This window comes from Larimichthys crocea, chromosome XVII, assembly GCF_000972845.2.
Source record: "Larimichthys crocea isolate SSNF chromosome XVII, L_crocea_2.0, whole genome shotgun sequence".
Lineage (NCBI taxonomy): Eukaryota > Metazoa > Chordata > Actinopteri > Sciaenidae > Larimichthys > Larimichthys crocea.
Genome location: NC_040027.1, coordinates 23,950,364 through 23,975,411, shown reverse-complemented (window position 1 = coordinate 23,975,411; position 25,048 = coordinate 23,950,364). Strand labels below are relative to the sequence as shown.

General features: G+C 37.8%; 2 protein-coding genes across 2 annotated transcripts in view; both read left to right on the top strand.

Annotated features, from left to right (window-relative positions):
* The window catches only part of polr2h (RNA polymerase II, I and III subunit H), a 4,047-nt gene extending 2,364 nt beyond the window's left edge, over positions 1-1,683 (top strand). Inside the window, exon 6 of the mRNA XM_027289883.1 lies at positions 1,278-1,683. Within this exon, the coding sequence (XP_027145684.1) occupies positions 1,278-1,395 (118 nt within the window). The 3' untranslated portion in view covers positions 1,396-1,683. The remainder of the gene's footprint in view (positions 1-1,277) is intronic.
* A 1,643-nt stretch (positions 1,684-3,326) lies between these two features.
* mfsd8l1 (major facilitator superfamily domain containing 8-like 1) lies at positions 3,327-12,846 on the top strand. Its single transcript, XM_019256638.2, has 12 exons — positions 3,327-3,759; positions 5,767-5,952; positions 6,038-6,100; positions 6,462-6,581; positions 6,777-6,856; positions 6,941-7,289; positions 7,613-7,686; positions 7,855-8,068; positions 8,370-8,492; positions 8,693-8,823; positions 11,178-11,291; positions 11,386-12,846. The coding sequence occupies exons 1-11, from the start codon at positions 3,684-3,686 to the stop codon at positions 11,256-11,258; spliced, it is 1,497 nt and encodes a 498-aa protein (XP_019112183.1). The 5' UTR covers positions 3,327-3,683; the 3' UTR covers positions 11,259-11,291; positions 11,386-12,846.
* Positions 12,847-25,048: the final 12,202 nt, after the last annotated feature.

Sequence of the window (25,048 nt, the reverse complement as noted above, 5' to 3'; positions counted from 1 at the left end):
AATAGAATCTACTAATTCATCTTGTTACTAAGAGGATCACTGTAAGTGGTTATTTTTTAATAAGTTGTATGGGTGTGCTCCTTCCTTCAGTCTGCCTATGTGTCTATGGGGCTGCACATCGCAGGGGCAGGAGAGCCAACAACCTTCACGGCTTTGAGGTGGACTCCAGGGTCTACCTCCTCATGAAGAAACTGGCCTCTAAAACTCTGCTCCCCCCTCCAGCCTGGTTCTTCCACTGCCACCGTCACAGTCAGCTGAACGGATACTGAAACATTCACGTTCCCAAGTCGGAGCACATGACCATCTCCAAGGCAGCTCACAGACGGAACACATGGAGCCGAGGAAGCGTATTTAGTTTTTTTTATTCTGCTAGTTAAAAAATTTTCCTCTACGGGATGGACTACAGACTAAAGACGGTGACACTTAAGAACTGCTGCAATCTCCATCTGCTGGCAAACTGTAAATAAAGATTTCTTTTACAAAATGATTCTCAACCGTCACCTGTTAATTCATATGTTAATTCTTTTTTTTGAAATTATTTATCCTTTTTATTTCTTTGTACAGCAGCAACAGCAAAGGTGCTCTTTTAAGCCCGTTGAATTAGGTTTTATTTTACATCTCAGCGGAATGGAGAGTCTGTTTGTAAGCCTCTTTGTTGGTTTTGGAGTGCAGGCAAAAAGGGTGGAAGGTTTATAAAGGTAGGTGCTAACTGGACAAAATATTAATGTTTTAGACATTACCCATTTTTATTGACAAAACCAGTACATGAGTACTGTCTGTTAATATGTAATTCAGAAAAATTAGACAAGCTTTATGAAGTACATTTAAACCATGGAATAGTAATCTGTGTTGCCTGAACAGGGTTCATAAAGCATGCAGGTATCATTACTGTTTTCAATGAAAACTGTTCACATTGTAGATACGCCTCGGTCCTGCTCTCATTTAACTTTGTTCACATTTCTAGAGCGGACCAGTTTGATTACGTGATGTATGGGAAAGTTTACAAGATTGAGGGTGATGAGACTTCAACAGAAGCAGCCACACGACTGTGAGTGAGAGAAGTGAATCTTTTTCACTTATATATTATTATTATAAAAAATATGATATAATATTTTTACATTTAAATGTTATTCATTTGTATTGGTAATCAAAACACAAATTGCTCACATTTACAATTTTTTGCATAATAGAATCTACTAATTCATCTTGTTACTAAGAGGAATACACTATAAGTGGTTATCTTTAATCAAGTCGTATGGGTGTGCTCCTTCCTTCAGCTCTGCCTATGTGTCTTATGGTGGCCTGCTCATGAGGCTGCAGGGAGATGCCAACAACCTTCACGGCTTTGAGGTGGACTCCAGGGTCTATCTCCTCATGAAGAAACTGGCCTTCTAAAACTCTGCTCCCCCTCTTAGCCTGGTTCTTCCACTGCCACCGTCACAGTCATGCTGAACTGCATACTGAAAACATTCACGTTCCCAAGTCTGGAGCACATGACCATCTCCAAGAGCAGCTTACAGACGGAACACATGGAGGCCGAAGAAAGCGTATTTAGTTTTTTTATTCTGCTAGTTAAAAAATGTTTCCTCTACGGAGATGGACTAAAGACGGTGACACTTAAGAACTGCTGCAATCTCCATCTGCTGGCAAACTGTAAATAAAGATTTCTTTTATACAAAATGATTCTCAAACAGTCACCTGTTAATTCATATGTTAATTCTTTTTTTTAGAATTCATTTATCCTTTTTATTCTTTTGTACAGCAGCAACAGCAAAGGTGCTCTTTTAAGCCAGTTGAATTAGGTTTTATTTTACATCTTACGAAGAATGGAGAGTCTGTTTGTAACGCTCTTTGTTGGTATTTGGAGTGCAGGCAAAAGGGTGGAAGGTTTTATAAAGGTAGGTGCTAACTGGGAAAAATATATAATGGTTAAGACATTACCGATTTTTATTGACAAAACCAGTACATGAAGTACTGTCTGTAATATGTAATTCAGAAAAATTTAGACAGCTTTGAGAAGTTACATTGAAACCATGGAATAGTCATCTGTTCGCATGAACAGGGTTCATTAAAGCATGCAGGTATCGTTTACTGTTTTCAATGAAAACTGTTCACAGTGAGAATGATTGGTCCAGAGTAACTGGGACACAGAATACAGTTTCAGCTTAAAATTCAGAGGCCTGTTCAATATTCTAAGATGATTACATGTGTAGTTTTCAGTGACTAGCTGCAACATTATTTGACTTTCAATGATTTTTTTTATTTTTTATATATATATAATCAAAACCTCTTTCCCTTCTTTGCACATATGAACATGAAACTCAGATTATTTGCAGATTTGTCTTGAGGTGCTACAAACATTTGAAGTTGAGATGTTGACTGGATTCTCCAGCAAATATTTTAGGCAATTAACATATTTTCTACCAGTGAACACATGGGACTTTATTACCTAGCATGCCATAGCAACAGTTTATACTTGCTTGGATGGCAGCAAACTAAAATGTGGACACTCAGGAGACAGCAAATTTAATTAAGGACGAAGAGGAAGCTTCTGTGTGCAACACAGCCTTCTCAATGTCTGGTAATGGATGTCACAGGATGAGGAGAAACTCCGCAAATGACACATAGTCTCCTGCTATGCGCATGGAAAGCCTTAAATATATCTGTAGTAATGCTGTAGGATAAGCTTGTATCCTTAGGAACAATTCAAGAAAGACAAAAAAAAATATGAAAACTACACCATGTTATTATAGCAATATATATGTTGGGAGTCCGACTGGAAATAGTGGATTTGAATAGTATAGTGTATGACTTTTGTCAAAAGCCAATACTTAAGTACTGCAGCTGATGATCAATAAGAACACATGTTCTGCCCAAATACTAAAGTGTTTCATCAGAATATTCTTGAAAGCTTTTAAAACAACATTATCACCATTGTGAGACCCAGACTGATTTGTATATGTGCCCCTGAAACACTCTTAACAGTGTCCTACATACTGTGGCGTCCACCAGGTGACTGGTCAGGTTAGGTCATGTAGTGTGGTAACATATAATTAGTTTTCCCACTGGTTGCAACTGTTCTCACAACACCCTGAATGCAAATTTTAATTCAAATTGTTACTATCATAGTTTTTGTTATATTTTAGATTGTGCCTTCTCTGATTTCTATTCATTTTATTGTGAAAATCAAAGTTGGCTTCCTGAAAATGATTTATCACAGTGCACCTTTTTTTTTCTCTTTTTTAATTTCTCATTAAATGCTCATGCATCCTAACCCACAAACTCACCTGACACGTGTGTATTGGTTCAGTGTTTGGGATTTGCTCCATGCTGTGACGAAGTTCGCCGGAAGTGATGTAGCCGGGTTAAACTGCGCAGGAGGATCTTGGAGAGCTCTGCTTGCGCAATGTTTCCTTCAAGCATTACCTGCACAGGCAGTTTACTGCGGATGTAAACTGACTCCGTGTGCCCTGACTTCAGAAATATGTAGAACAATATGCATTTGTATTTTTAAGAGTTTCCAGAATCGTCTGCAGGCAGGCTCGGGGATAACATGTCCCCGCGTTCGTCTTTAATTGGAAGCACCGCACTCGGGATTATGTCAGCAGAGAGACTAGAATAAACACGTATGTTGAAAAATAATGAAAAGCAAAGTGTAGGAAGAAGATAATAACACAAACACGATGGACTATCGACGGAAAAAGAAGCTGACATTCTTCACCATTGGGCTTTTGTTTCTTCTAAGCGGTGTGGAATATGGTAAGATCTACTTTTTGGGTTTACAACACTGAAAACTGTCAGTCTGTGTGAAAATCATCCGTAAATAAGCATTTATTTTCTGAAATAACACCATGACATTGCATTTCTGTCTACTACTATGTCTAATAGTTGATAACTATTGTTGTCATTAATCAGCCAAAACATTTTGACTGGTGACTGGAACAAACATTACTGGAACTTTAACAGGTTAATTAGTGTTGGAGCCTCTTGACATTTTGTATGAATTCCTCTGAGGAGGTGTCCTCATGTAATGGTTGTGTAAAACATTTCACAGCTATTAAATGAATCTGTCTGGGGAGGAATGCTTTGTCCAGAGCTTGTAGTTCAGATTACAGATAGGACATGAGTGAATCAGCATTTCTCCACTGCAAATCCTTTTTAATCAGTTGATTCAGTTTGTTTCAAAACCTTCCCCACACTGAGTGTTATTCAGTCAGTTATTTATTGACTAAAAACTAGATTCTGCCCTTAAAGGAGACATCTATGTGGAAGGTGTGTGTATCTGGAGAATACAAACTCTTACATGGGATGTTAAAACTTTAAAACACTCAATAATAATAATAATAATAAAAAACTATGGCCTTGATGTTCTCACCTCAATCAAACTGCAAAACAGTTGTATTTAATCGAAACCTGCGTGGTGTTAGGCCCTTCCACAGATACCACATGCAATATCTTAAAAAAAGAAAAAGAAAAACAGTCACTGATGTCTGAATCTGGTCACTCAATACACTGCATTGTACTGAAGTAACCTGAGTAACCTAGTAACCAAATACAATGCGATTTAACAAAACAACAGCACTCCTTAAAAATTTCCAAACACCTCTCTTATTCTGGTATTTTATTATAAGACTGTGACTCAGACATTCTGATATTTTTTTTATTATTTATTTATTTATTTATTTGGTCACTGACCACCAGTGGTGGAATATAAGTACATTTACTTAACCTAAGTACAAATCTAAGGCATTTTCTTTTTTTTAAATTATTTTTTGGCCTTTTTAAGCTTTATTTGACAGAGACAGCTGAAGAGTGATAGAAAATGTCGGGAGAGAGAGACAGGGACTGACATGCGGGAAGGAGCCTCATTTTGGATTCGAACCCTGCGCTTCCGCAGCAAGGACTGAGCCTTCGCACATGCGGCGGCTGCTCTATCAACTGAACTAAACTCTGCCCCATCTAAGGCGTTTTCTATTTTCATAATATGCAACTGTATACTCTGTATACTTCTCTTTCAACACTGCTCTCTGTAGACGTAATGTCTTAAAATCTATGAAGCAAACAAAGAAGGAACATTCACTTTTCGTCACACTTTCGTCTCAATCTGGGTGATGAAACTACAACTCCCCCCCCCATGACAGGAAAACTGAGCAATCATTTCCTCTGGAATTTTCTAAGAGCATGCTTTATTTTGTGTCTTCTGACCCAAGAATTGAATTAGCATTTTGTTGGGTCAGCATTATCTTTTGTTATGATTATATCGCTGGAGGAAGAGCGACCACTGCAGCCCAAGTTAAACTTCAGCGTGTTCAGGCAGCTCCTTCAAAGGTGCATCTAGAACAAACATCATCTAATCTTTGGTTTCACCCTCTCACCTTGTTACAGTATCTAAATTCAACATGCAACATGATAATGCACTAATGGTTAAACATTTCTAAGAAAATCATCATCTTTCCGTAGACCATATCCAGACTATAGTTATCAGTTAGCTCTAATGTTTAAAAAAATAAAATACAAAATAAATGTTTGCTTATCTAGGTACACCTACAGTGATAATGTTAAACCTAGGTACATATGTTTATTTAGAATCAGCCCAGTACAGCTGCAGTAGGGTCGATTGGCTCCATCTATGACACAGACGACTCAACATCACTGAACCTTAGATGTTTTCAAATCAGACACCGAAGTCTAACATTACCTCAGAATTAAATTGTACTCCAGGATTTATTTAAAAACATCAACAACTGCTTACTTCTGTCTCCCCAGCTGTAATTTTGCCCACGATATGGAGATACCTGCAGACTTTAGATGCAGCACCTTACTTCCTGGGTTTGGCCCTGTCAGCATTCAGCTTGAGTGGCCTCCTGTCAGGACCGCTGTTTGGCCACTGGTCTGACAGAACAGGGACCACCAAGAAGATCATCTTGTTTGCCAACCTTTTTGAGATAATAGGTGAGTCCAGTCATATTTAAAAACCTTAATCATATCAATTTCTTTTGTTGTTCACTTTATTTATTTACTGCTTTTTACTCTCCAGGTAATTTCCTGTACTTTATGGGCTTCTCCAAGTGGCTCTTACTGTCAAGCAGACTGGTGGCAGGTAAGCCTGCACAGAGTGACACTGTGACTTTTCATTTCATTTGGCACGTGGAAGCCAGTAGAACACCTGGCATATCAGATTAGCTTGGCAGGATCATTATGTAAAGTTGCATGTAACTGAAAAGACTTTGTAACCAATTGCAGCCACGAATCTCCAATGTCAGCTCAGTGATTAACATTTTTAATCTTTTGCCTATGGCGATACAGTAGATCTCTTTACCTCTTGCTGTAGTTATTTAAAGAACATTATAGGAAGTTATATGACTTAACACAACAATGATGTACATTCTCTCAAGAGCTCCAGCGTTTAACCTCAATGTTTCAGCGCTGTAATCTACTCATGAAATATGTATTTTCCTCAGGCATTGGCACAGGTGCTGGCTCAGCCATCTTTGGCTTCCTGACTAGAAGCACTTCCCCTGATGATCGTGCTACTGTATTTGCTGCTGTCATGGCATGTCGACAAGCAGGTCTTCTGATTGGTCAGTGCTCCGCAGCTTTGTGATGATAAATACAAGCGGTTGCCAGCTAATCATTTGAGTTTATTATGAATTGTAATGGTATTATTTACACAGAAAATAACCCGTTTAATGGGGCTCATGTGCAAATGTTAAATAATAATAGTTCGCCAAGGTTTGGGCATGACAAATGGTTAAAATGCATGTTTTTTGACACAGGTCCAGCATTTAACATCTTCTTGAGGCTGTGTGATTTCCACCTGGGTCCCTTTGTGGTCAACAAATACACTGCACCAGGGGTAAAGACCAAAATATGGTACACATTATGTTGTTTCAACTTTGCAACACATAAAGGCTATAATACTCATCCTCCACCCCTACAGTTGTTCATGTGCCTGCTGTGGATTCTCCTTCAACTAGCAGTGGTCTTCATGTACTGGGACCTTCTACCTTTAGAGAGGGGGAAGTCCAAGGAGAGTTCGACAAACCAGAGCAGGGAGGAGGAGGACGAGCAGCAGCATGTGGAAGAAGACAACGACGAGGAGAAGCCGTTAATGGGATCCCAGGAGGTGTTGGGGTCCTACGGGTCAGTTGTGGCATCCAACACGCCCACATACCACAGCCCAGCTGCCTCAAATGCCACGCTGAATCACATCTCTCCACCTGCCTCTCCTGTGCCACCAGACTCCCATGAGCCATCCAGCCCCTTTAAGAATTTCAGCATATCCCGAGGTGGGTGCTTGATAGTGTGCATGGGTTATTCTGGGGTCCATAAAAAGTCTGGAAAAGGTGTCAACCACATTCTCTAAATTGAAAGTCTTTATAATTTTTCTTCCTGTCTTTTATCTCTCTGATCTGACCTTGCTGTTGGTCTTTAGCCCTTTCTTTTGTCTTCCTTCTTTAGCCAGCTGCATGCGTTCTTGCAGCAAGCTTCACTAACACCTGCATGTGCTCACAAACCTCTGCATTTACATCATTGCAGCTGACGTGGCATAAACGAGGCTCGGGCACACCGTGAAGTCTTTCTGTCCCTGACTGTCTATTTGTCTTTGTAGAGTTCCTGAGAGAGGAGGTGGTTGTGCTGCTGGCTGCTCAGTTCATCACCCTCTTCAATCAGACGGCGCTGGAGGTACCGTAAAGAAATACAGACAGAAACATGCATATACACATAGATATGATTGAATTTATATTTCTTTAGGTGTGGGATTTGAATTATGGCATCCTACTGGCAGACAAAGTGAATGTTTTCTGGACTTTTAAGACGAAATGATAACATCTCCTAACATTCCTTCCTCAGACCATGGTGACCCCCCTGACCCAGAAGTACTTCGGCTATGGGGAGCTGGAGAACAGCATCATGTACTGTCTCTGTGGTGTGGAGGTGATCGCTGGCTTCCTGTTTGTGCGCTGGCTGAGCCGGCGTGTTGCTGAGCGGGTGGTCCTGGCCATCGGCCTTACCATCTGCAACATCTCTGGTGTCTGGTGCCTCATCTTCCTGGCTAAGCCACTAGGTCAGACAGCACTGAAGAAAGTCTGCTCTTTTTTATTTTATTGTACACAGATTTTCATCAGCAGTAAAAGAAAAAAGCCTGATCTCCCACATCCTGGAATGAAACTAACTCTTAGTCATTATTTAATGATGAGACTAAGTATATAGCATCCTCGCATTTGGTAAACACACTTATTTATACAGCAGATCTAAAGCCTATGACAAGCAAGCTAGAGGATACAGGTGCAATTTTAAATGTGCATTAGAACTTTGCTGTATTATGCTTATTCATTCAGTATTTTGGTGTTGTCCTGATTTTGTAGGTGGTTTTCCATGGCAGCTGGCTGAGTTCATCATTGGGGTGTTTCTGCAGGTTTTGGGTTTGCCTTTTGTAGCTGTAGCTCAGGTTTCCCTCTTCTCCAAAGTTACTGCTGAGAAAACACAAGGTGAGAAACCGCACCACCTAGTGGAAACGACAAAATGTTACATGCTGGAGCGTATTTGGTCTTGTTGCTTTTTTCTCCTATGGATCATTCAGGCTGTTTGTATAAAAAATGTGTAGTGTGGACCCTGGACTGCATTTTAAAACATGTAACTTTTTTTTTCGGTTGAATTCTTATGTCTTTGTGTCCTGCTTGTATTGCAGGTTTCAGCCAGGGAGTGCGTCGCTCAGTGGGAGGTCTCGCTACCATCCTGGGCCCTCTGTGGGCTGGTGGCCTGACCGATAACATGTACATCATGATGGGAGTGATGATGGCACTGCTGGCACTGCTAACGGTATGCAAAAGGAAATGAGACTAAGAGAGAAAAATTAAAAAGACGCGTGTCCCTCCAAGTCATCATGTCTGTAGTTTGGTGAAGGAGATGAACCCTTGTTTGTGATTGTCAGTTTATAGACACAGGTGTGAAATGGCAGCTTGTGTAATTGTAAGACACCAAAATCATATAATTGTATTTATTTAACTCATTAATTACTTAAATAAATTAAGGAAAGTAAATTATAAGATATATAATATATATAATATATATGAATATATATATATATATATATATATATAATAGATAGCGTTATATATTAGGGCTGTAATTGATAAAAAAAATTAACTAATTAATCGCAAAAATTTCTGTAATTAATCGCGATTAATCGCGATTAATCTATCAATAAATGTATCAATAAATTAAATGCATTTTTCTGAGACTGAAGCTTATAATGAATATTTATTTATGTAAAATGATCAAATTAATGTAGAATAAACACAGAGAAAGTATATTTAAATTCATTCATTTTATTGGCTTAAGGTGCACATATGCACAGTGCAAATAGAAAAAAGCCAGAATGAGGAAATATACTGACGAGTGCCACACTCCTGTAGTGTAGACAGGGTGTTTTGCTTTGAGGTGATATGTTAAAGTCGTGTTACTTCTGTGGAATCTAAATTCGACTTTGCAAACTGTGCAAATTGCCTTGTTTTTGTCCAACGAGCCGTCGGGCAACTTTTTAAAATGAAATGTTCCCCCTAAAAGTCTGTCCTTATCATCTTTCCGCCATAGACTCTCCTTTAGTTAGGATAGATCATAGACATATATACATAGACTCTCCTTTAGTTAGGATAGATCATAGACATATATACATAGACGCCTCATTGAGCAGGTTGGTCCGTTCCTGCGATGCGTTAACTTGTCCGCCATATTGGATGTGGCAGATCTGCCCGTAAACTAAAACAAGCAGGGCCGGTTTTAGCTATGGGCAATGTGGGCGACCGCCCAGGGCGCAGTCTCCGTGAGGGCTTTAAGTTAATGCCTCTTATACACCCATTCACACACACACTAATATATCTGGGAAACAAAGCTCTACTTTGCCACATCCAAAATGGCGGCCGCCACCGGAAGTAAACAAAACCGCGTTAATTGCGTTAATTTTTTTTAACGCGTTAATTCTTTAAAATTAATCGACAAAATTAACGCGTTAATTTTGACAGCACTAATATATATATATATATATATGAAAGTGTGTGTGTGTGTGTGTGTATACATATACATACATATACACACACACACACACACACATACACACACACACACTTTCAGTATCTCCTTAAATGTAAATTCAGTGAACAAAGCAACATTATTCTCTGAATTTGTGCTAATGCTTCTTTATGTATGACAATAATGTTACTTTCCCTAAATACCAATTTTATATGATCATGACTGGCTGAAATGATTGATTTAATGACTATCACACCCTCTGTTCACCCAGCCTTACCCTTACTGTCCCTGTGAACAAGACTCGTCACTTGCAGAGGTTAAATTTGTGGAAAATGTGTTCTAATTTCTGTTTCAAGCTAAAATTGCACTGAGAGTTTCTGTGCAGTGGGAATCTAATTAGAACAAATAAGAGACAACCAAACCACAGAAAAAAAGGTTCAGAATAAGAGATGCAAGTTGACATCTTTTAGCCAGGAGATCCTCTTGTGTTTGAGAACAAACACGCATAACAAAATGCTCGTAATGAAGCTGGGCAAACACAGCCCATCAACCAAATGTTTCCACTATCATGAGAAAGAAGAAAACAAAATCCAAGTGTGCTCCTGTGAGAAGGAGTCTGTGTGCGCATTTCCAAACAGGTTAAATGAAGTCCACCTTGTACTTCTTTCTTCCAAATTAGGTCCACCAGGAACTCTCCTCAGCAGCCCTGTATTTTCTTTCTTTCATTATTTTCATGGTAGAGGACATGCTGTTGCACATCACTGATAGCTCTGAAGGAGAAAAACATTTCTGGATCAGTTTATTTCAAATATATTTAAAAGACTGGGGCTGACTGATGATGGCAGAGCACCAACCAAATTAGATTTATCTTTTTAATATTCATTTTGTTTTTCAGATTCTTGAGAAATACCTTCTGCCTTTTATATTGCTGATGATACTTAACAGCTGTTTATAATGACATCGAAACTGGCAACACTTTCAAACAAAGATAACAAAAGACAGACTGTGTTCATGCGCACAATCAGATATTGGAATAAGAGTATAAGAAGTGTAAAGAATAAGAGCTTTGAATAAACCGTTTATGACCTTTTTTGCTGTTTGTCTTTTCCATAATAATTATACTAATATAACATTGTCTAACACAGATGATGCTGGCCTTCTCATATGACCGGCTGGTTGCGCCTGCTACAGAGGAGCAAGTGGACGACTCAGACAGCTGTAGCTAATCCAGTAGATGGTCAATGCACTCAGAGTGGAAGGTAGCTTTTGACAAATATATATATTTAGTAATATAAATATAGTTTGTGTTCTGTATTATATTAATGCATCCGTATTTTCTTTCTCTTCTGCCAGTGCACAGCGGGAGATTCCCTGTCCTGCACCTGACAACTCTTCCACAGTTTCACTCTCTGCATCGGGACCGGCATGCAGGGTGATAACACACACCAACAGCACACATCTGAAGATGTCCTGCGTGCTTGGACTTGTCAGCTTTCTGTGCAGAGGCTGATCAAAGTACTGATATGGGGTGTATGTATATTTCCCATGGAAATATAGAATCCTGCGGACAGTGCATGTGCAAGCTTTGGATGAAAACCCTTTCTCTGCTTTTGTGTTTTGCACCGACTGCCAATTAAAGTAGGTACATCACACATTCTACCTGTGTTTCAGCACATGCAATATAACACTAATTGTTCAATTAATGGACATGATCTGGCTGTGTATTTAGCTGATCTATGTAATGACGTTTTTTCCTTATATGCAGCAAAGTATTTGCAAAAAACTGTTTTATTTTCTTTTTGGCCTCCATCATTGAATCGATGTGTCTAAAAAAGAAAATGCACTAACACTAACGCAAAATAATGAAATGAATGTGGGTTTTAACTGTTTTTTCAATGCTGTTTTAAAGGCATTTAAACCTCAGTAATAAAAGTCTCAGGGAAACACTGAATACACATAGTTTGGTATGAAAATAGTCACATTAGGAGATATTAAATAATCCTTCATTGAATCAATTCTACAAATATTAAATAATATATTTAAATTATTACATGTCTGTCCGTAAAGGTTGGTTAATTAGTTTCCTGCTTCAAAAAAAGCAGAGTTCTGCACGTTTTTGATGGTTTCATGCCAGTGTAGTGTATATTTTCAACACTGGTGGGCGCTCTTAGTCTACTAAAGAACATCCTCACTGTCACTGCTGAACCTGATATATTTAGTGTGTTTTCTCAGTCAGTCAGATAATTCGTATGGTCAAGTGTGCTGTTACAAATACACATTTAGGAAAGACAGTTTTATTGGTAACTTGTTGTACAATATAGTTGTTTCAGGTGGCAGTAGAGAAAATGCACACTAATCAATCAAAGAGCATTTCTTTTTTTCAAAGGCTTTAGATTATGTTTTGTACCTCTGTTCATTTGTTTTGGTTTTATACTCACAAACACCAAAAATATGTTTAGAACTGTAGGACTATTTATTTCTTTTTTATGATGCATTTATTTACCAGATCTTTGTTGGGCACCTAACATGTACATTAACTTTGTGTTCCATGACTCTACACAGAAAAGATGAACTTCCACTACACTTCAGTGACTTGTGTTTCATTATTCTTTGAAGAAACAGTGAGTGCACATTAGTAAGAGCAAAGATGCTGCTGTTAAAATACTTAGATGTAATTATAATATAATTAGTACATTATTTTTTCATATCAGTATCAATGTTGCTGATGAAAATAAAGACAGACTTTGTCCCCTCATATTGTTTTTTGGATGAAATACATATAAATAACTTTGTGTCATGTGTTGCACACATATAAAATTCCAAAGTAAATTTAATATTAGAATTCATTAATTTATTAACTAAGTATATTAATCTAATGAATTTTTTCTAACATTTTTACATCACAATTTTACAGTTTTACATCAACATTTTTTTTTTTTTTTTTTTTACTTTCAGTATTTCACAAAATGCTAATTAAATATAATGTCAAAAATTGTGACAGCAGCTATTATATTTAAATATAATTGAACATCTTTAAATTTCACATTAAGATGAATATAAAGTAAAAAAAAGAGGCAAAGTCGGGAAACTGGTCATGTCTTACAAAATAGTTAAACCTGATTTGACTTAAATCTTTTCTCTCCTAATGGAGTCACCCACATGTCCTCTCCATCGCCGCGGTCCTCTGCCACCCTTTTAATTAAATTAATTTAATAAAACTCAGAAAATTGATTCAGTTCATTTGGTTTGTTTGTTCAAAATATATTTGATTTCCATCATGCACGACATTGTATGTACCAATTATTACTAAAATTTATTTTAATCATTTTAATATGTTATTGTTACATGTATAATATGTAATTTAAATAAATCAAAATAGATAAAAATAGTTTAGTCATTAAGTCAGTATATAGTTCAGAATTATTGTAGAAATGGCAAAGTCAATATAATATATATATATATATATCACTATTTACTATTATTTATAAAAAAAAAACAAAATTAAAGCACAGGTCAGTGTTAAAAATATTGTTGATATTTACTTTATTTATATATTTATTTTCTTCTTCAGGATTCAAGACTACACAAAATGTTTTCCTAAACAAATGAAATGATAGAATAGAATTTGTACGGATATTTCAAAATATGCTGCATTATCTATAAAAAAAACATTTAAAAACATTTGCCTAGTGACAAATTAACATAATTTATAAGATTAGGAAAATTAGGATGAGGAGGTATTAGGAAAGAAGTTATTTGATTGCATATATTTTTAGATTTTATATTTTAGATCAGAAACCAGCACATTTTTAAGCCTGGTGTTCAGAACATCGAGTGGACGAGACCCCACGGGGTGTCGCTGTGACCTTGCTGTCAGAACCTGAAAGTAGGGTGTGTTTAGTTCTTTGTCACTCCTGACGTCATGTCTCCTGCCTCCTGACATGGTGGCGAGGGGGTGTGGCCTCAGACGTGAACTCTAGTTGAACCCGTTTTGGCGTTGGGCGGGGCAGGCTCAGAAGTGTTATGACACAAGGCCAGTAACAGAGATATTTTGAGGCTTTCCTCTTTTTTCATAACTTTGCCCTCCCCGTCTCACACATACACACAGCCTGCAGCGGCAGTCTGACCGAACAACGACCCTGCGTATCAGGGTCAGAAGTGTAGAACACATCGCGTGGCATGTCAACAGTGGTTGTCGGTGTAAATTTGGTAAGCTCACTCCTCCTCCTTTTCTGCAAGTCACAGGGATAGGTTCCAAGACATATCGGCCAAATTCAACAATGATAATGGACGTGAACTTTTGGTGAACCTTTTTTTTTCCTCAACTAAAAAGGACAGTAAGTTCAGTGGGACTTAATCATTATTATTTTTTTCATTCTCATTCCCCAGACTGATTACTGACCGCCCATCACAAACTGGTGACCCTCCCTACACTAGACAGTGTAGGGCTAAAACTCGATGATGCACTGTGACACATGTGGCTTGTGGGGCATTGCGGCTTAGGCTAACATACATATTTTACACATGGGAGTAAGGACAAAGCCACACTGCAGCATCAGCAAGCACTTTTCCAAGCACGTATCCCCTTTTTCTTGACTTTTCACGTACACTTTAAAAGACCCTTTCGCTGTTCGCAGGACATCTTAGAAGTTCAGGAATAATACTTCCAACTTGGTCATTATAAGACTTTCATGAAGCTAGTTGAGATGGGTAATAAAAGTGCTCTCAGGCCAGAACTTCAGAGCTTTTCAGCTGCCAAGCCTATGAAATATTTAGTTTGTGAACTGGTGTCACGGCTTCTTAACGTTTTTGCAAAAACTGCTTGAGCCACAGCCAAATCAAAATGGTGGCACCAACAGAAACCTGTGAAAGTCTGTGAGTGTCCCTGCACGGATAGCACTTGAATCTTGCGTTAATAATACATGTGTCACTCTGAAGAGGTGCAACATCTCGAAAGCAAGACAAGTTATGGGGGGGGGGGAAGGGAGAAGCAGAGTGCTGTAGTTGTGGTATAAAAAGTGATGAACTGTGACAGAATGCCGGGCTAAAATGCTGAACTTGGGCATTGTTTCTTTCACTTAAAAGGTCATCTGGAGTGTTTTGTTTGGTTGCTACAAGAAATGGAACTCCTACAGAAAAGTGAGCTCTATTTCTGTCGCCCAAGGCTGTGTCACATGCAGAGGAGTTTTCTTCTTCATCGGTCCTATCAGGAAAGCACGGTTGTGTAATGCTTCTTCTGACTGAATGGATAATTAAGTCTGTGTAGCCTATAGCCAGGGCTCCCTGTGCAATCTAGCCAGATGCTATTGCACAGAGAGTTCTGTTTTGCCAAATGGGTCACGCTTCAGTAATCTTCATTGCTGTCTTCGTACAATGTTCTCCCTCCCTCTTTGATCCTAAAACATCATAGACTTGCTCTGGATTTGTAATTCTGCTGGTGTTTTTGACCCTTGACATTGCACTACTTCTGTTTCAAGTCTTGACCTGTGCGGTCGATGAGAACAGAGCGGCACAGGAAGGATTAAAGATACTTCTGTCACATTTTACACCTTCTCAGACTCTAAGAAAAGAACTATGCGCGATGGCCCTCAGGGCACTTTCTATCATTCTTGCTTTTTGCATAAATTGTATGGAGGAATGACAGTAAAACTGAACTGAAGAATACTAATTTCTAATTCTAGCCTTATTATCCCTTTTTTCCTTTTTCCCTGATCTGTTTTGCACACAGGTCAGCACTAGAGGTGTATAAATAAGCTTATTTGGCAAGATAAATGTAACCAAACTTTTTTTTTCTTGACAAAGAACTGAGGAAAATAAACAATAAACAAAAAGTATAAGAGAGCATATAAGAGAGCATAAGAAAAATACCATTGCTTTCTTGCATTTCCATTCAAGTTTAGCTTACAACATTTCTTGAAAAAAGACTCTTTCTGCAGCCCTGCTTTGGAATCAGTCAATATCAATAAATCATAAACATCTCGTAATTTCTACCACAAACGCCTGAGTCCTATGTTCAACTGTCGCCATCATCCACAACAAGCGGCCATGATGTAGTACCTTCACCCTCATCCATCCCCTCTGCTCCCAGATCAGAGATTACAAGCCCATCTGTATCGCCAGAGCCAGGCCACGCTAAGCCGATGGGAGCCCTGCTCAACAAGGCACCGCCACAATTGTTAACCCCGATTAACTTGATGTGGTGTTCAGTAGGGGAACAGTGTGAAAATCTAGCTAGTGCCGTGACCCAGTGCCCTGCCGCTGAACCGAGGGGGAATTGGGCAAACTTGGGGAGGGAGGATGAGAACGGGAGCCAGGAAAAAAGAGAGAGGAGTAAAAACAGAGAGATTAAGGTCGTTTGAAGCTTCTACCAAAGATTGCAAAAACTATATGCACATAAATATATTTCTCTGTTTTAACGCAGTAAAAACAGGATGTCAGTTACAATATAGACTCCAGCAGTAAAACATAAATTGGTGTGACTTTCAGTGCCCCTGTGATGGCCTTCGGTAAAGCTGTACAGCAACAGAAGACATTATAGATTCAGTTATAACTACTATAAATTATTATTGTACAGAGAAGACAGTGTAGATGTTTGTTGCGTTGTATGAATTGGAGCATAGTTTAAAGATGAGGACGAATGGAAATGCAAACATTGTTCACTTTACTCCATAAATTAAGATTTCATACATGTCCCCAAGGTACAACAGGCATCCTTGTTGTGCCATGGATAATGCTCTATCATATGCTTTTCAGTTTGATGGCCTTTGTGTGATTCTTCACAGATGAGCTTGAAATTATTACCACTCGCAGTGTAAATCTAGTTTTGTACTTACAAATGCATCACTGCCAATGGATCAGTTTTAAAGGTCAAGTTAGACCATATGTCAACACTAATGCCAGCTTTGATATTTTTGCTTATGACACATAGTTGGACCAGGCTGGCAGGATGAGGCATAATGCCCGTCAGGATTTCATCTTGTGTGTTTGAATTCCAGCTTAATGTAAAAATACTGAAAATAGAATATTCGCCAGTGTGTTTTTACACAATCTACAAGCCCTCTTGTAAATGTTTCAGCACGGTTCTTTTAGCACATGTGGTTAATATGGTTCATACAGTGGTGCAAAGAAGGCATTTAGGACATGCAATTTTAATTTCAAGTTCGGGAGAGCGAACTGCGATCGGCTCTGTTTAAAGAAATGAATAATAAATAGATGTTCATAATGGATACAAATGTGCTGAACACAGCCGTGTTAAGCACACCATGTCAACAGTCATATGGAGTTAGACGACTGAATGACCTAGTGACATTTTCTCCCTGAATAACCCACGGCTTCTTTGTGCAGCTGGATTTCTCAAAAGGCGTGTAAACGATTGTGAGCACAAATGCAGTGTATTGTTCGTCATCCATATCTGTTGTTATATCTTAACCATCTGAAGAAGGGTAAGATCGTAACTGAAACTGACGCATTTCTTTAGAGTTTACAGAAAATTCTCCCCATAAAATTGCACCTATGAATTTAGGCGCAATTTTAGAGAATTTAGAGAAGCTGAGCTTTTTTTTTTCAGTCCATTCCAATTTAAAATTAAAAGCGCAATTTTGATAAATACAGTTTAGGTTTTTCAGTTAAAACAAGACTTGGAAAATTTAGGCATACAGAGTTCCAATATGAAGCTGTATTGCATTTAATTATGTTTAATCATCACTGATTTTATCTTTATGCATTAATATTTATATTAAATCTATAAGTTATATATCTATCGAAAGAATGCTTTAAAACCATTTTATTAACATGTAGTAAACCTGTTTTTGTAGTTGTATTACAAGTGTGAAGAATCCTGGTGAGACCTGTTTTTGTAGTTGTATTACAAGTGTGAAGAATCCTGGTGAGCCTGGGATGTTGTTGATGCCTTCAGAAAATAATACCACTATGCATTTGCAGTAAGCTCCCCAAACAAATGCAAAGATAATAACATGTTGAACCCTGTAACAACCCCAACAGTCCCCTCCCTCTCTCACCTCCTGGTCATTTCTCCTTTGACCTAATAATTAAGCTGCTTTTGGCATTATAAGTTGAGAAGCAGCTTTGCCAACCTGTAGTGACAAATCTCTCTCAACTGAACCACCGCTCTGTGGAGGTCGCCACTGTCTTTCTTCAACGTGTGGATGCTTCATGGCTCCCTTATTAAACTCCAAACTCTTTTTATCACCTATTTGAGAAAGTGATCTCACCCAGCCAATAATCATAAACAAAACAATGCTGGGCATGTTTTGTAAGTTGACCTTTTTGATTTATTGTCATGAATGTGAGAAATTTTAATGAGTAAAAACTGCACCTTCCCTTCGAACACATGTTTGAGTGACAGTTGTACTATACCAGGAGCCTGTGTCTACTAGAAGTCATTAAAACTGGGGAAAAACAAAGAAAAGTATGGGAAAGATGTGCTATAACAACATGTTCACACCTTTGAGATTCACAACATCCAGTGTGTGAAGAGCAAAAGGACAATACCAGTCATTTAGGACATTTTAACTTCAGATTAAATGTCTTTTTCATGATGGCTAACCATTCTGCAAACTATGCAGTACTGTTTCTGATTTTCTTATTCTGCATGTATGTATTTTGCCTTCTAGGCAGCTTTTGGTTTCCACTCAGTTCCATATGGCATAAAAATCAGTTGCAGCCTCTGGAAACTTAAGTTGTGTAATCCGTCACAGTCGAAATGAAGTCTGCACCGATGCCAATAAATTTCCTTTATTGTTATGTGGTAATATAATTTAAGCGTAGATTGATTGGAAAAGTCTGTGTTGTGTTACTTCAGTACGATAATGCAAATTTGACAAAATCTGAAGCACAGTTTGCAAAGTGGTCTTGATGAATGTAAAGCATACATCATTTGAAGTTAAAGAGCTAAAACATGTACAAACACTTTGGACATTTAAGCCAAAAAAACATAGGTACATTTGCTGAGTTATAAGTCAACTTGCGAAAATGGCTGAAATATAATAATATAAATGTTAAGACAATAACTATAATAATAACTAAAGATATGTTCTAATATGAAAATGCTGTTTAAGGGAAGTATTTTGTGCATTCCTGCACAACTTTATTTCATCTTATTTGGTCAAATGAAAACATTGCCAAACTGATGTCTTCAAATTAAATTGAATAAAAAGCCTGATGATGTAAGTGTTAGTCTTCCTCAAAATAACATTATCTAGGCAACAACGGACCCTTCTTGGATAGACTGGAAAAGCACAAGTAATTAAACTAAGTGGATTCTTTGTTTTTTTTGTTTGTTTTGTTTTTTCAGAACAAATCCAACTTGCTAAGCTCAAGTTGCAGGTCTAGAAATCAGAATCACTTTGACCCATAAGTGTGATCACACCCTGAGCTCAACAACAAACAGCCGAGGACATCCTCGTATGAATGCGCCCAGTCGTGTGAAAACTGGTGTAGTTTTTGGACAGGGGGTTTCACAGCCTGTTCTGGCTTAGAGAGGGTGGACATTAAGAGAAACAGACAGGAGCGTTGGGGGGTGGGGAGAAGATGTGAGGCAGGACCCAGCAAGGAGGTTGGAGGAATCTTACAGAAAGGAGAGTCCTGGGTCTTGCAAGCATTACAAGGCAGTGACCCAGGATTAAGTGCGGCAGACAGTAGCAGTTTGATTTGATCGGGCAGTGCTGTGTTGTTAAATCGCTCATTAAATCCAATTAGGGGGAGGTAGAGGGAGACAGAATGGAGGGTGAGTAGGGGGCGGTAGAGCTTTAGTCTTGTTGCTCCTGAGGACGATTGCGTGCCAAGCCGAGCAGGTGACAAATCTCCAACTCTGAACTCCTGACCTAGCCACGGGACTTCCCACCTCTTCTCTCCTTTTCACCCTTCTCCTCCCTCTTGTTCTTTCTCTGTTGCCCACTCACTGCTTTCACCTGCGACCTCTCAGTCTTTGTAAGGCTAACTTTGAGTTGTGAAGGTGCTGGACATCCTGTGACACAGCTGATATGTCAAAGAGCAATGAAAATCAAACTGACCGGCCTTACATTCAAAATACGCTGTCGAGCCAATTAATGTCTCATCAAATTAAAGAAAACTACAGCCTGAGTGTTTCTCTCATGGTGCTGTGACACTACAGTCAAACCAGAGCAGTGCCGAGACAAATGTCATACAATTACACAGCATAACACCACCCTGCGTTAGCCTCTCAATAACCTCTCTCTTAACCTTTACACAAAAAAAAGTTTAATTGACGAATGCTCAAACCCTCTTGGATTTAACAATCCACCGTGCTTCCCGCCACTCTTCCAAACTTAATCTTTCTCTCCAGTTTCCATGGTTTATATGTTGTTGTTTTTTTAGTGGTTTAACGCACAAACAAACAAGGACGAATTACATGAGACAACTTAGTCATTGTTCCCTCAAAGTCTCATTTGGTTTGGTGATCTGAGTTCATTCTTGTTCACATTGTTGTGGACCGTCACAACACGGATGCTCTAATACATTGTTTTCCCAACTCTTGTTCCACTGTTTGTCCCTTATCTCTGATTCATGTGTCACATCGCTGTGTTCCCGTCCTTTCAATTCCAAATGCTTTGCTCTTTTGTCAACGGTATTTTACCCTATTTCTAAGACCTTAACTCGAAAAAAAAAAAAAAAAATCTGTCGGAGTGGACCTGCTTATATAACTGATTTTTAAAATATTAAAAAGATAAAAAATTTACGTTATATGTGGTCTGGACAATTTATTTAGGCAGTAACTATGTGTGGTATTGACAAAATCCCCTTTATACTAGGGATGTAATGAGGATTTAAAAAATTCAGACCCTGTGAGTTCAGCAGATATTTTTAGATATTTATCTTTTAAGAGCCCTACAATGATGTGAAAGTTTTTAGTCGACATGTTTCTAGTTTTAAGTAATTCAACTATTATATTATAAATTTGTGTTCACTTTTTAGTCATTTCAAAGCTGCTGTATGTCCCACATTTCCCTACATGATGGACTGAACGCTTATTTACCTTCTCTACTAAATTCTGATGAACATTTGTTGTCCAGTTGCTTTCCCTATAAAATTAACCACCATACAGTATGTTAACTACTCAGGGGTTCTCCATCTTTACAGAAATACATTTTTACAAAATACTTTTTTATAAGTGCAAAGGGCCAGGGGTAGAACCTTGAGGTACACCTCTGACTTGATTGTGCTGTACCATGTAGTACTGCATTGTCAGCCATTGTAATTAAGAGTGTATTATTAATATTCCTGACACACTCGGTCTTCTGAAGAAAACCTATTTCTGTGTGAGAACATACACGTGTTATACACACTTCTGTAATTATTTAACTTTAACACCGGTGAAGTGACTAATTAACTGTCAAGAAGTTTTGGGTTCACAAACAAAGCAAGTGAGATATAGTTTGTTAGAAAGTAAGACTGTGGCAAGAAATTAGCACTATATAATATATTATCACTATATATATATATATATATATATACCTACTATATTAACTAAATTTATAATCCAATACAAGCTGTAGCTTGATCATGAGTCATCACAAATTAAACAACTATCATGTTTTTGGCTTTTATAATGCAATAGGTATTTTAGGTATTTATTCTTTACCATATTTACTAAAATGACAATAATATATTTACTGATATTGTTTTCTTACTCAAACATAGCAATAATTTTTTTTACACAATATCAGTCCAACATAATAATTTTCAAATGTACATTATGTAAACTTAGAATGCAGATCATCTGTAGTCTGTATGGCTTTCATTTAACAAATTTGCCTTTATTTGTTTTCCTATTTAATGTACTGTGGATGATTCTATATTGTCTGCATTCTGATCTTGGTGCTACTGTATAATGTCTTAGTTTTACTCATATAGTGCAGAGTGTGTTTATCACAGACCGTAAAATCTTCATTCTTGGTTTTGTCTTGTACTCTCATGTATCTTCTTGTCCTTGTTATGCATAGACATTTACTAGGTCCTTCTGGGTCTGTATGCAGATTAAAGAGGCTTTTATATCTTTAAGATCATTGGTTGAAATTACTTTTTATGGCCTCTGGCGCTCCTTTGGTCATCTGTTCCTCAGGTCAGACTGAATTACTGCTGGCACAAGTGTTTCAAGGTTGTCGGTGCTCTTATTGGAGCCACAGCAAAATAGTTTGAAACCAAAAAGTCTTGCGGCTCTGCAAGTGAAGGATTGGCAAACTCAATATTTGTATATATTTTTTTAAAATTCTACAAATAATTCAAAATAATACTGCTAATTAAAAATTCAATAATACAAATCAACATACATAATCAAAATGAATGCATAATGCTTAGTAATACTTACTGCAGTTTTCATATACTGCAGTGCACAATTGCAGATGAATTTCTTCTTCAGTTCTACACAATATTTTGCATAATGTAACATTATTTCTAACTAAATCTTAAAATTCAATCTCAAATAAAAAAAAATAGACTGACAATTGAATGTGCGTCACATTTATGAAAAAGTCATATTAATTTGTTTTGCTTTTTTAGTTTCATTACTAAATGTATTTTATTACTGAGGTGTAATACTGTCCATGAAACACATACTCTGACCAAAAATTAAATTTCCCTATAGTGGCAGTGATGGTATTAGATGCATTAGAGTGCTTTAAATGTACTATGTACGCTGTATGTGAGACATTACGTAGCTCCTGACCATTCAACTGTGAAGTTTTGAAAACTAAGTCTTGTAGACAGAAAGTCAAGTGATCCCACCCTGAGTCCAGTCACCCAAAACAGGACTGTCAGTCTCTACTGTCACCTCAGTGGGTGGCTAAAATGTTTGAGAAGCTCCTCATACATTTCTTTCTCTATGTGCTCAGGTTTACATGTACATAATTTACAGGGAAAGTCTGACTTAGTGGAGAAGTAGGAGTTTGTTTAAGGCACCAACGCTGCCTGCCTTCACAAAGTGTTAGTATTAAAACAGGGAGAAAAGGTGACAAGTGCCACATTGCAGATGAACTTTTCACCCTGAATTTTTGCCACCAGCGGTTAGGCTGTCTTCTGCCAAATGCCACCAGCTACAGAACACACAAAGGCAGTCTGCAAAGGTCTGGGATCAGTGGATAGCAAGGTCAAGACGGAAGTGGTGACTTACAGTATATGCATAAGGAATGGAGAACTTCAAGATCCTTCAATAGATGACTTGATGCCCTAGTTACATTGGATATACATCTCTGTGCGCCCAGTGGGGAAGTCCTCCAGGCTCTACGAGTCACAATAAAAGTCATTAGAGCTTCCGTAACCTTTTATCGAACTCTGCCATTCTGTACTCCGTTCACTGTGCTCTTGATCCTCAGCTGTGCTGTCTCTGACTTTTTCCAATCCAGAACAGACAGACATTGGATTTGACAAACTCCTCTCCATGTGTAACATCACAAGCGAGCCAGAGAGTTGGCTCAATAGGGTTTCACAGCATATTCAGTTTATTGTCTTCCCTTCTTCCTCTAAATATGTATCACGATGGCTGAGGGGGACAGTTATGCCAAATCTCTTTGTCAATCCCTCAGAAAAGTAAAGAGATCTTTTCTAACAGGCTCTTAGTCCCAGAATAGATGACAACTTTGACACTGATGTATCATGTCTCAGTAGTTCAGACATGGAAGGCGGTCTGCCTAGGCTTGAAGCAGCTCAGGCAGCGAGCCAACAGAGGTACATGAGGAACGTAGGGTGGGGAGACCTATTTAAAAACAATCCTATCTGTGGATCCACTGTGGGCTAAACAAAGGATTGGCCCTCATTAAGATAAGAGTGTCCACGAAAGCAGACCAGTTTTTATGTGAAAATGCTGTCAGGGAGGCCGCAGAGAGGCAATGGCCCATTTTCTCTCCAAATATCTGTGTGCTCATCGTCTTTGCAAGTACTGAGCATGCTCATCAGCATCTCCCCCTCCATTCCCCTTCATCACATCCATGTTGCTGGCGGTCATGTGTATATGTCAGGAGTGGGAAAACAATGATAAACATTGACAAATAGGCTTGGCTGTTTTCCTGATGTGCCACAGAGCAGAAGTAATACAGAGAAGCTGGATAGAACAAACTACTCCAAACAAAAAAAACAAAACAAAAAAACATTTGTTCCTGCAAATTCAAAAATAAAAACACAATCTTTCTTTTCTGGTTCAGCTGACATAACAACATAACAACAGTGTCATACATAATGTTCCATATCCATCAAAATTTGACTTATTTGTAAACATGAACTTTCTTTTGCTTGCTTGTTATTTGACTATTTTCAGGATTAGTATATTTAAATTTAGTAACAAGCTTCTCCTTTGTCTCCAGTGGTTTCTTCTGTTACAAATAAAAAAACACAAGAAATCAATCCATCAGCTCATTATGATAAGTTATCATCATATGTATATAAAATTATAAAAACAGTCCCCATCCTATTAATTAAGCTAGTCATGATATTTAGTGAAAGAAAGATTGTTTTGCTGTTTTAGTTTATTTGATGTTTGTAATTTTTCTTCCTATAATGAATTCATATCAAATACAAGTACAATTTTCTGCACCATTATATATTAAAAAGTGCCGGGGCGTAATACAAAGATATCAGTTTATCAAGGCAAGGCAATTTTTTTATGTAGCACATTTTATTACAGGAAAACTCAATGTGGTTTACGTTAAAATTCATACAGTGACAAGATTAATAAAATGCGATTATATCAGAGTACAAGAGTAAACAACACTGACAAACCTCCAAAAGATACTTACAAACCACACAAAATCTACCAGATCATTTAAATGATTTAAATAAATTTAGCTCAAGGATTTTAAATATTAATGAATATTCTTTTCAATTATTTAAAATATATATTTTCTCATACTTTCTCATGGTACAAGGCTAATGTATATTTAATAATTAGGAAATGCACTTATATAAATATATAGAAACATGAATGAAATCCTGAAAGGTCAAGCCCTAGTGACATTTGTTAGAGGCTGCTTTGAGCGTGTACATTCTG